We start from the raw sequence: 12,079 nt of genomic DNA on the forward strand, positions 1-12,079 counted from the left end.
GTCGTCGGCAGTCGGGAACAGAGAATGTAATATATTGGATGGAAGGCAAGGACATTACTGTATGCATATTAGCAATGTAAGCTATTTATTTTAACATATAAGCAATTTAGTGTAGTGACTGGCATGTTGGCAGAACCAGTGCAGAGCTCAATACATCACCTATGTCCTGATTTATCTGAGTCACTCTCACATGAGATGCATGTGATATTCATTTAGTTCATCGGTAACTGGAGTACATAACACAATCTAGCGTAATAGTTAACTTAAAACACATGGACTTTAATAAAGCACACGTAGCAATGATTACCGAATCAGCTAATTCATCAATCAGTGTTGGTACAGTGTTTTTTAAACACTATTGACACAGCTCCTAGGGATAGCGCTTGTAAATAAGAAAGACAGTCATAAAAGCTGTATCTTATTTAAAAACACATTTTCTTATACTGGTTCCATTCCGTGCATGTTATAAAAAAAAATGTATGCGTGAATTATCAGTTTTCTTTGAAGGCTGTCCATGGAAAACTGTGCGAGCTTGAAAGTTTTGTCAGTTTGTAGTATTAAAGAGAGTTTTATCAATGCACAGTAGTGGAAAAAGAGAGAGAGAGAAAGGGAGAGAGATCGACATCAAGGTCTCTTTGCAACTGACTTTGAAAAAAAAAATCAATAGCAATATATGTATTTTTTTTTTCTTTTACTGCACCTTGAAAACTCTTTCAACAAAACCTCAGTGCTGCATGCGCCTCTCTAATCAAAGCAACAGTGTCAGGATTCTGTGAATAAAGCTCAAAGACTGAAAGTTTTGACACTGCACATCAGTGTGTCAAACTAACTCTTGCCGTGTTGTTCAAGCCTCGTTTTATGGCTTTGTGCTATGAGAATTGGTTATGAAGTTTATAGATTAGTTAGATGGGTTATATATGGTTTATATATACAGTATTTAAGCAAAGAACGGTGATAAGACTCTTAGCCGCAGTAAAACATGTGAAGAGTGCAAACGTTTTTAAAGAAGGCCGTACAGCATCGAATGACGATCTTGGCCGGGTCGTTTCCGTGAACATCAGCCGTGCAAGTGGACGCCTGATCGTTAAAACTGTACACACAATCATTCACCAACACCACTTAATGTTTGGGCCTTTAAAGGAGTTCCTTTGAGGCCAGCGTTTCAGGTATGAAGCAAAGAGTCCAATCATGGCTCCGGCATACTGAGAAAACTTGATGGTATCCAAGCACTAGTGAAACGCTGGGATGAGTGCATTAGTGTTGCATTAGTGTTGTTATTCTGCACAATTAAAAAAAAAAGTCCCTGTTCTGACTTGAACGACTTTTATAAGTGTTTATCTGTTTCACCAGTTCTTAATGCTTTCTGACAAACAGTGTGTGTTTCTTCTCACAATAGCAAAACACACTCAAGCACATGGACGCCACCACTTCCTTGTCGCATGCACTCATCCGTGAACAGACGTGGCCTTCAGTAAGCAAACACTCCTCTGATCAATAGGGCATTTCTCTTAGTAATGTGGAGCTATTTTCCTTCTCAGGCACGCCACTGAGCCAGCACTTTGTCATAGCCTTTGTTTGCAAAGGAGGCCTGGCATGAGGCTGAGTTTTTATCATCCCTGCCTGAGAGAGAGAGAAAGAGAGAGAGAGAGAGTATCTGTCATATGTCATGTACCTGCTCGAGATAACAAGCAGATTCCAGACGAAAGCACACTTCTCAAAAAGTGCAAGATCATCTTTTAAAGTAATACTTCAAAGCAGTAAAACGCTAACGCTGCTAAATACTGAAAGAAAGCCTGGTTAGAATTACTGCTGACTGGTTTCGTCCCTTTTTTTTTTTTTTCGTCCCAAGGTCAACATTTGTCACAACGTATGATCTGATTGTGAAACTTTCCTTTCACATCTCTGATCTTTCATCGGGTCTGACGTTTAAGAACCTGTTCCTATTTTCAGTGACAAAAGCCTTAAGGTGTGTCATGCACAAACAACACACGCACACGCTATAGAATTATTACTGGTCTCCGAGGCGTTTAATATATTTACATGAAGAATGCGTTAAAAAAAATTTCCCACCTCTAAGAGTCTAGGAGCAGCCGAACTTTTCCGAAGTGTCAGGATTTGATTTGTCCAGCAGAGGGCTGACCCTTTGCCTTTCTACATGCTCCACTAAACGATTTCCTGCCCTCACTTTCTCTTTTACTCTTATTGATCTTTTCCTCCAGTCATTTTTTTGATCTCCTTCTTCCCCCTCAGGAAGTCTCGATTATTTCTGGTCAATATCCAAATGTCCAAAGGAAAGACAAAAAAAAAAAAGGAAAAAAATGAAAGATGTCAGAAAGTCATGATTAGTGAGGTCTCCCGCACCCTGCGCACCCCTGACCTTGCCCTTGACCCTAAGCCTGACCCCGGGGTCGGAGGTTGTGTGAACGCGTCGCTGGCGGGGTTCTCTCCAGACTGGGTGATGAGTGACTTGCTGGCCTGAACACATGGCCTCTTTGGCTAGATTTGACATGGATTCCTCTCCATGTGCTGAACTTTATCCAGCCCTGAACTATTTTACAACGGCTTATTGCATCCGGTGTACAATTTGTTTTCAGGTGAATTCACACTAAAAGGTTAGCAATGACGATAATTATGCGAGCAAATCGTGGCTCAAAACAAGTGGGAGTAATTATCATATGCATAAAAGTGACTTTTTTTATATTTCCTGAAGGTATGACCTCGAGTCAGTCCCTGCGTAATACTGAAAAGCGCAGTTTTACGATTTTATCTTATTTTTGTTGCTGGTATTTTTTACAATGCCTTTTTTGCATTGCAAATCAGACATTTTTAGCACAATGTGTTGTTGCTATAAATGCGTCTTTGGCGCATTGTATTCGCCAATTGTATTCCTTTTGAGCATTTAATTTATGATCCAGTTAATAATAACCCAGTGCCTAACAAGCTATGGCGATAAGCCTTATTCATAGAAGTATTCATCCTTTTTCTTGGATTTTCCAGGATATTCTAGGATGATATTTATCAGGCCCTGGTTATTAAAAGCTGACATTTATTACATTTCCATACTGTTTATTTTGTGTAGAGTCACAAGGGGCCTGAAGCGTATCCCAGGGAGCTCAGGGCACAAGGCGGGGTAGACCCTGCATGGTGGAGCTCAAACACTCACTTGTCACCTGATCATACATACTAGGCAATTTGGAAATACAACAACACATGTCTTTGGACTGTTGGAAGAAATATATCAAGCATTGCGAAAACATGCAAACTTCATAATCCAGGTCTTCATAATGAGATCGGAACTCCCAACCCTGGAGGCGTGAAGAAACTTGAGCCGTTGTGCTTATTAAGTGTTCAGTTTCATTTTCTTTCTTTTATTTAATTGTCTAATTTACTGTATGTATTGGGATTGTGGTGGCGCAGGCAGTTTAAGGATCTGTGTTGCTAATCCGAGGGGCATGGGTTTGAGCCCCACCACTACCACCACTACCACCAGGTTGCTACTGTTGGGATCTTGGGCCGCTTAGGAAAACGCTCCTCTGTTACTGGTCCCAAAGCGCAGATGGGAAAGGAGGTTGGGCATCAGGCATCAGGCAACAACGTAGCCCTGAAAAAAAAAAAAAAACACAAAAAATATGCAATTATTTCATTTGATCTTGACCCTTTTAATGTTTAATTATCACCCGGAAGGCTTATGCATAGAAAAGATTCTTTGTATTCTCCAAAAATCCATGGCACATTACCTTCTGATATCGATCACACTTTGGTTATTAAAACCTCTTTCCCTTGTTAATAATGCTAGTATTCATTAGCAGTTACCCTAACAGTGTACTTTAGCTTTTGTTAGATTTGAGTTTTTCTGTATTTACCGTACATTGACTTCATTCCATGTCTTAACTACGCCTGTACTATGCCTTAAAACACGATATAAGCCGAAAACAAACCTGCATTTTGAACCGTGTAAACGCTCAGCAACCATTTTACATTCCTTAGTCTTGTACCTGCATGCCTTTCCTATCACTAACATTGAAGTATGATATGAATGATGAATAATGGGAACATGAGTAATGCAGATAAGTACACCGTGCACACTTATGAAAGGTGTCATGTAAATAAAAGCTTTAATCGGCTTATTAAATGACTCTTCAGAAACGCTGCGATTAAAAGTCGGAATATAGATTATTGTACGTTGTGTTGAGTTTTGTGTTTAGAGGAGGAAAAAAAAATTCCTGTCAGATTTATAGACATAATATTTATAGATAATGCTTGGGGGATGGGGAGCGTCTGGCTCGATGGGCCGCTTGTCACCAAAACAACAGCCATAAATGTCAACCACCCAGTCAGACAAGACAGATCTGCTTCTTTTATTCCTCCGCTCTTGTTCTCAATGGGATTTGAACTCATGACCTTAATGTTAGAGAAAGAACACAACCTGAAGCACTAAACCGGTGTGAAGGAGGATCGTTTGGCACGACGGTGCATGTGTGTGTGTGATCGAAACAACGCTGTTCTGCTAACTTCTGTTTGTATCTTTAGAACAGATAGTTACTGTACTTAAGTGTGTTTGTGTGTGTGAGCAGGGCCAGAGCCATAGCAGAGCAAGGGCACCCTGTAGTGTCAGGCCATCCTGGCATTAGAACAAACACACACTCAGTTTTACCCTGGATTTAAGGGACATGAAAATGTGAGTGTGTGACAAAGAGATAAACTTACTGATGCGTTACTAACTTTTGTGGTGTCAAAGCAAAGGGAGTTTATGAATAAAGGTAGTACATAATTTCCACTCAGTGACACTCCTTTTATCCAACACCTTTTTTTCCCAGTTCTGCCTGGAAACAGCTTTCACAAAAAAAAAAAAGAAAAAGAAAGATTTTTTTTTTAAATGATTTTTTTAATATTGAATTAAGGAAAACATTCTTGCATATTATAGTCTTATGCAAGGAAGTCTATTTATTTAATTATTTTTGTCTGATACACTGATACACTAATCCACTTATCCCAGTTTTTCACGAGTGCTGGATACCATCAAGCTAGAAAGTTCTCTCAGGAGCCATGATCTGACTTCCTGTTTCATGTCTGAAACACTGGCCTCCCAGGAACTCCTTTAATGGCTCAAATATGTGGAAATGGCTTAGATCAAGGTCAAGGCTGTAGGGGGGATGTGGCCATAACTCCAAGCTGAGTTCCTGTAATGTTGATGACTGTCGATTTTTCACGGATCAGTCGTTCCACTTGCTGAATGTTCGAGGGAATGACTGCAGTGGAACCTGCGAGCCACCTCAGCCAGGATCGTTATTCATAGACGTACAGCCTTCTTTAAATGGTTTACACTATTTAAAAGTTTTACCGCGGCTAAGAGTCTCATCACCGGTTTTTGGAAATGTACAAGTCTTCTGTAAATGTCGATCAGTTTTACACCATTCACGAGAAATTTCATTGCAACTTCTGGTTTGACTTGAACACATATATTGTGATTTTTTTAACGTAAAATATAAGTTGAATACAAGGTCGGAATATAAGCTGGAATCCTTGAGAATAGTAATAATGACATGTTTAACAATTTGTTTTCAATTTTTTCTTTTCAATGATCATTTACTGTCAAGGTCAACTGAAGCATGAGGTAATGCTTTTGACATATCAGTGTATTCATAAAAATATTTTTTTTTGCTAAGAGAAAAGAAGAAGAGAGGGAATTCTCTTTTCTACTTTCGTCGAACTTTGGGAAATTCACATGAATATTTCAGAATATTTCCATAACCGAGGAAAGTGTTACAAGGTAACAGGGGAAATAATATGAATAATAAAGAACTTAAACATACATTTTAATAACACATAATGGAGGCATCGTGGGGAGGGATTTCAAACATCAAACATCGAAACTATGAGTTTAAATGTATTTCTATGATCATATTTTAAAGTAAATGATTGGGACAAATGCTGAATTATAAGTGCTGTAGTGTCAGTAAAGCAGTATATAGCCACTGGACTACTTTACCCATCAGCCCCTGCATGTCACACGCGACTTTCTTGAGTCTTGTTTGTTTAGCACTGTAATTACGTTCTGTCTTTCCGGTATGTTTTCGTCTGGGTTGGTCTGTTCCTACAGTATATGTGTGTGTTATTCGCATCACAATTAACTTCTAGTCACCCTTTTGTTCCTGTTTGTTTAACTTTATTTCAGTATAATTCTTTTGCACAAACTTATAATTCTTTTGCACACACTTTTGTTCTTGACATATAGAGGTTTTAATAATGTTCTTCTCTTGACCTGGAAGTACACTCTATAATCTTAACCTTGTACAAGTAAAACTGAAGGGATCTAAACAATCTTTCCTATTTTTTTTTTCATTTTTCTTGCCAGAATAATAGACGAATAAATGCAAGAAATCCAAGAATATATGTTTAATACACAAACTGCTACACAATGACACAAGACTTTATGGCCCTTTTGGAGAAAGAAAGTTAACCACGAGGAGTTAAGTGATGACAATTATTATGTTTGCTAAGTCTATTTTATACCTTTGTATGTTTTTCTCATCATATTTCTTTCCATTTAACTTTATACATATTTACCTTCGGTTGCCTACCAGGGCCAGGAGTAGAGCGGGATGTTGTTAATATTAAAAGTTGTTATTAACTTATTTTATTGTGTTCCTTTTCTCCTTTTATTTATTTAAATACTGAAAATTGTGGGCGTAAATATTGTTTTATATACTGGATACTGTACTTTGTGCTTGATCAAACTCGTAATAAAAATACCTTGAAAAAAAACTGTTTTAAAATATGCACATTAACTATTAAGTCATTAAATGGCTCACAATTTACAGAATCACCCACTAACCCTTACATCATGTTACAAATGAATTTGATGTGTGTGTGTATTGTATTACAATAGTTAGAACAAAAATGGGAAAAAGATTAAAATAAAATAAAATAAATAAATTAAACAGTGTTATTTTTTTAATCAGATGCTTAAATAAGCAATAAATAGTATGTTCAATGTTGCTGTACACTGAAGTGGCAGTGAATATATATATATATATATATTTATTTATTTTTTGTATACTGTCACAAGGCCACTTTAGTTTTAAGTTTGTGTAGACTTTCAACATATTTTTTTTCTTCACGGCATTTCATGAATTCCAAGAAGATACCCATCTCATAAAATAAAAATAATAATATGAGAGATTTCAGTTCTCAGAACCGATTTTACAAAGCCAGCTTCTTCTCGCTTGTTGTTTCAAAAGGCCAGTTTGACGCACAAATTTCTGCAAAAGATCTGCCTCATTAACTAAGAATGGAAGGACAGGCAAAAAATAGGACGTTTGAAAAAAAGAAATACAGAAAGGAATATCTGAGAATACAAATAACATGGGGGAAATAAAAAACCTGATGTGGTTTATTTATACATCGCAGTTTAGTTTTGGCGACGTACAGGATGAGAGCTCACCATGAGGACATAAAAAGATCTAAAAAAGGGTGAAATCTAATTTAGTGTCATGAAAGGCTGAGACTTGTTAGGCAGAATTAAATGCAGTCACAGGGGTTTCCACTGAATCATCTGGAAAATGTAATAAGCACAAGTTGACAACGTGCCTAAAAATACAAACAGGGATCCGTTTGTAGCTGTACGGTGTACAGTGCTTTAAAGTTGGCTTTATTACATTTTAAATTTACATAAGATCATTTAACTAATACTTTTAAGAAAGTTGAGTATAAAATATAAAAACAGAGATGCTGAACTTTCCACCAAATGACGACTAAGAAACAAAAACATTCATAAGGACTCAGAAAGGGGGCAAATACTACACTTAAAGCTACTATGACTAATGCAACATGGAAACAATGGCATAATAATAATAATAATATTAATAATAATAATTGCAAACAACGATGACCTGGCCCAAACACTTTGCCTGCTAATAATGCTAACAGAAATTAGGCCCAAACATGGATAAGGAATGCTTTTACACTTACATGCCACAACTTATCAGACTTAAACTGTCCATAACACTTTATATGACAGCTAATAAATATTATTTCAAGTTTGTGAGAATTTATATATAAATATAGTATTTTGTACACTATCTGGTCATTTATTCTGTGTGCTCTTTTGTTTTTGGTTATACAATATATTGCCAGTTTATTAGGTATATAATTTAATAAACTGAATTTGGATGTACAGAGCACTAAAATCTCTCCACCTTCCCCCCGCCCGTCCCCTATATTTTAACCCCATTTGTCTTGTTTCCTATTTTCCCAATATGTGGCTATTATTGTATTCTGTTATTCTGCACCATCATCAAAATCCTAGTTTGACTTGAATTTTAAATGAATATAAGCAATACATATGTAAATACATATACACAAACACACACAATGATATATATAGATAAGCTGCAGACATAATAAGAGGTGCATTCTTTTTAATATGTAAAGTCTTCCTAACTTTACACTGAGTGTTCCTGACGTTTATGTTCATCACCTTCACCAGGTTGAAAAAATCCCTGACTAAAGATGAGTGAAAGGATCAAGAAGGTACAAACGTACTTTTAAACATCACTAGGTAATGAGAGCAGTTGATAAAGATAGAAAAATAAATAAATATACTGCAGTTCTCGTGTCGGCCTGTAGAGGCGCCATTAGCACGCTTCCGTGGTCTGATCAAAACAACAATATCTGAACGTTCAAACACCAAGAATATAATATAATTAATCATATAATCAGAATAACTATACTAATCCAGATATTATTTTAAAGATATATACATTTTCACATACTTTAGATTCTGTATAAGCCTAAAAAGTCGAAAGCTTTATATGATAACATTATTAACATTAATATATTATACAATAACATACAAAATCAGCAAAGACATATGATCACAATTTTTCAAAAAGATTAAAAATGAACATCAACAATAATAGTATGTAATAAACAATAACATTCATTTTTATATCAGATGACACAGTATGGATAGAAACTATGATTAACAGCATCATAATGAAATTAACAGATATTTATAATGAATGATGTTCAGTTTGTAAACAAACAAACAAAGACATTTGAAGGAAGGAAAAAAAGTAAAAAAAAAAGTTTAAATAAGTAAAAACAAAAACAAAAAAGGAGAAAAAACTAAGTAATCAAATCAATACCTCAGTAATCAATACTGTTGTTGTTCTTGTGTTTAGACGATGTTCTGCTTCTGAGAAATAATAATAATAATAATAATAATATGGACTTAATATGGAAAAAGGAATAATAACATGCAGAATAAAAATAAACAACAATAATAGTATATAAATAATAATGACATAATTATGTCCTGCTAGAATAGCAACGTGATTAATTTTATAACACATGAGACAGTATGGGTAGAAACAATAATTTATAACATGATAACAAAGCGCACAGATATTTGTAATGAATGATGATCAGTTTATGAACAAACAAACAAACAAAACATGTAATGAAGAAATACGTTTAAAACATATAATGTTGAAATATTTAATTTAAAAAAAAGAACAGAGAAAGAACACACAGTAATCAAATCAATACCTCGGTAATCAATACTGCAGTGTTGCTGTTGTGTTTAGACCATGTTCACATTCAGAGAGTAAACATCCTGCTTCTGGGAACTAACAATAAATAATACTCCAGTCCGCGTTTTATGAGTTACAGATATCGCCGGTCGATCGCTGAGCTCCGTGGCGCGGTTCAATACACACCGAGGTTGGCAGTTCGATCAGCTCCATTCCGCGCCGTTGTTCGATAAGCGAAGGCCGCGTTCGATCACTCCGCTCCGGGTTTTACGCGCGTCCCCGCTCTTGTGTGTGTTTTTTCCCCCCCTCTCGCGAACTCCGGCCCCTCGCGCTCTCTCTATCAGCCTCTCACTCCGTCTCAATATGTCTCAAGATGGCGGCCAATGCGGGATCGATGTTTCAATATTGGAAGCGCTTTGATTTACAGCAGCTGCAGGTTTGCTTTTCTCTCCGCTCTCTCTGCCTCGCTTTCCGGGACGCCGTGAAGCGCGCGCGCTCCGGCCCTTCTCCGGTTGTTCGCGGATCTTCGGGGTTTTTTTTTGGACTTTTTTTCCGGGACTCTTCTCTCTCTCTCGCCATTGATTCCCTCTCGCTGATCGGAAATTGATCCTCTTTGTTCGATTCGCATCGATCCGTGGTCATGGCGCTGCCTCTCCACACGCCGTTTGGCTTTAAGGCTTTAATGCGTTACATGATGTGTATTTATTTCTTTTTATTGTGCCCCTGCGCTCGGGTGGTGATACCCACTTGCCCCGGTGGTAACTTTACCCGTGTTTATGATTCGGTGTTACGCTTGAATTATTTTTTTTTCGGGCGAAATGAAGAGTGCGCGTGCTGCCCCGGCTACGTTGGTGGCGCTATCGTGACGCTTATTAGCTGCGCTTTGGGCCGCGTCCCAAACCGGTCTGTGCTCCTTATAGCCGGTGCACTACACCGGCCGTATGTAATAGGCGCCTGTGAGCACTCTGTAGTGCACTGTATATGTGATGTTCAGGTATTTGGGTTCAGAGCGGTCGTTAGCTAAAAAGCCCAAGCTAGCTCCTGGTTGTCATCCTGGTTGAATGGACTAGTCAAAGTTATTATTTGTTTTTGTGTTTATTAACACATGTGTACACAAAAACACGGTTAATATGTGTATATATTATATGTATGCAGTGCTTCGTGTTTTTTATTTTAGTATGGTTTATTTATATATTTTATATTTTGTAAATATTTTCCTTTTAAAGGTCTCGGCTTCTGTTTAAAGAAGCTAGCTCGGTTAGCTCCTGTTAAACGCCTAGCAGTTAGAAACTGAATTATTTAACCGACATGAAATATAAATTAGAAATAAAGTGATTAAAAATTGGTTATCCAGACCGTGTCTATCATTTAGGAATAACGATAAGGTGCGCTACAAACGCTAACTGTTTATTGTTTTTGTTATTTAATTCTGTTTTTCTGTCTGTTTTTGGCTTTAGAAAATGTTCCGACTTTTAACTTTTTGTTATTATTGTTATTTTTATTATTATTTCGTGAAGCTCCGGCGGTGTTTTCGTTGATTAATGTAGATTCAGGAATGCTGTTGTTGTCACACACAAAAAATCCGATTTAAAGATTCAGAAACCGAATTATTCGTACAGAAAGTGTTTTAGTGCAGTTTTGGGATTAAATGTTGAAGTGCGTGGAATTCCAGGACAGTCTCTCACACTGTCTCTCACACACACAGAAATGTTAGAAAAAAATGAGAGAGAGAGTGTAGTTGAGGGACAAGGTAGTGGTTTAATAAATCTTCAAGAAATCTGCTTTAAATCCAGGCATTTTTCCTTGTTCTTAATGTTTAACATGACTTCAGGGAAATCATAACACTTTTTTTGTATTGGACAAAATTAATAAAAAATAATAACATGTCTTCTAAAAAGCTCAATGAAACATAATCGAGTGTTATCATGATATCAATGTCTTATTCATAAACTCTGTGATATTTATCATCTGGTTTAGAAAAACTCAATGTAGATGTTTTTATTTTTTTATTTAGTTAATTCTGCATTAGACTTGGTGTGCAAATCTAAGTCTGCAAATATGAATTATATTAAAATATGTATATATAAAAACATTTGAGATGCCCCCCAAAAAAACCCAGAAAAAAATAATTTGACATGTTAATAATGCCTTTTAAATGCATTTATATATATATATATATATATATATATATATATATATATATATATAAAAAGAAAGGTCATATGAATTTAAGTAAAAGTTAACTTTATATAAATGATATGTAAATAATGTTTTTGAAAGTAAATGTAAAGGTTTAGTAGATTTGCTTCATATATAATTTGCACATACTGTATACAGATAGTTTTTCTCTCTGTTTACACAAGTCTTTCTCTGTCTATCTTTCTCTTTCACTCTCTGTTTTTCCTTCTCCACCTCGGTCCTTTTTCTCTTTTCCTCGTTCTCTTTGTTTCTAACTTTTTCCCCTATCTTTCTCTCTTTTTTCTGTCTTTCTTTCTCTCTTGTTTTCTGTTTCAGTCTTTCTAACACTTTTTCTCTCTGTATCT

General features: G+C 36.3%; 1 protein-coding gene and 1 long non-coding RNA gene across 2 annotated transcripts in view; one reads left to right on the forward strand and one right to left on the reverse strand.

Moving 5' to 3' along the window:
- Nucleotides 1-8,403: 8,403 nt before the first annotated feature.
- Nucleotides 8,404-10,800, reverse strand: LOC128513345 (uncharacterized). Its single transcript, XR_008356371.1, has 2 exons — nt 9,553-10,800; nt 8,404-9,199 (listed from the first exon to the last, which is right to left on the reverse strand). It is a non-coding gene; the product is annotated as an uncharacterized LOC128513345 (long non-coding RNA).
- Nucleotides 9,853-12,079, forward strand: part of cux1b (cut-like homeobox 1b) — a 162,346-nt gene continuing 160,119 nt past the window's right edge. Inside the window, exon 1 of the mRNA XM_053487087.1 lies at nt 9,853-9,972. Coding sequence (XP_053343062.1) covers nt 9,910-9,972 — 63 coding nt within the window. The 5' untranslated portion in view covers nt 9,853-9,909. The remainder of the gene's footprint in view (nt 9,973-12,079) is intronic.

The sequence above is a fragment of the Clarias gariepinus genome, chromosome 25 (assembly GCF_024256425.1).
Source record: "Clarias gariepinus isolate MV-2021 ecotype Netherlands chromosome 25, CGAR_prim_01v2, whole genome shotgun sequence".
NCBI classification, from domain to species: Eukaryota; Metazoa; Chordata; class Actinopteri; order Siluriformes; family Clariidae; genus Clarias; species Clarias gariepinus.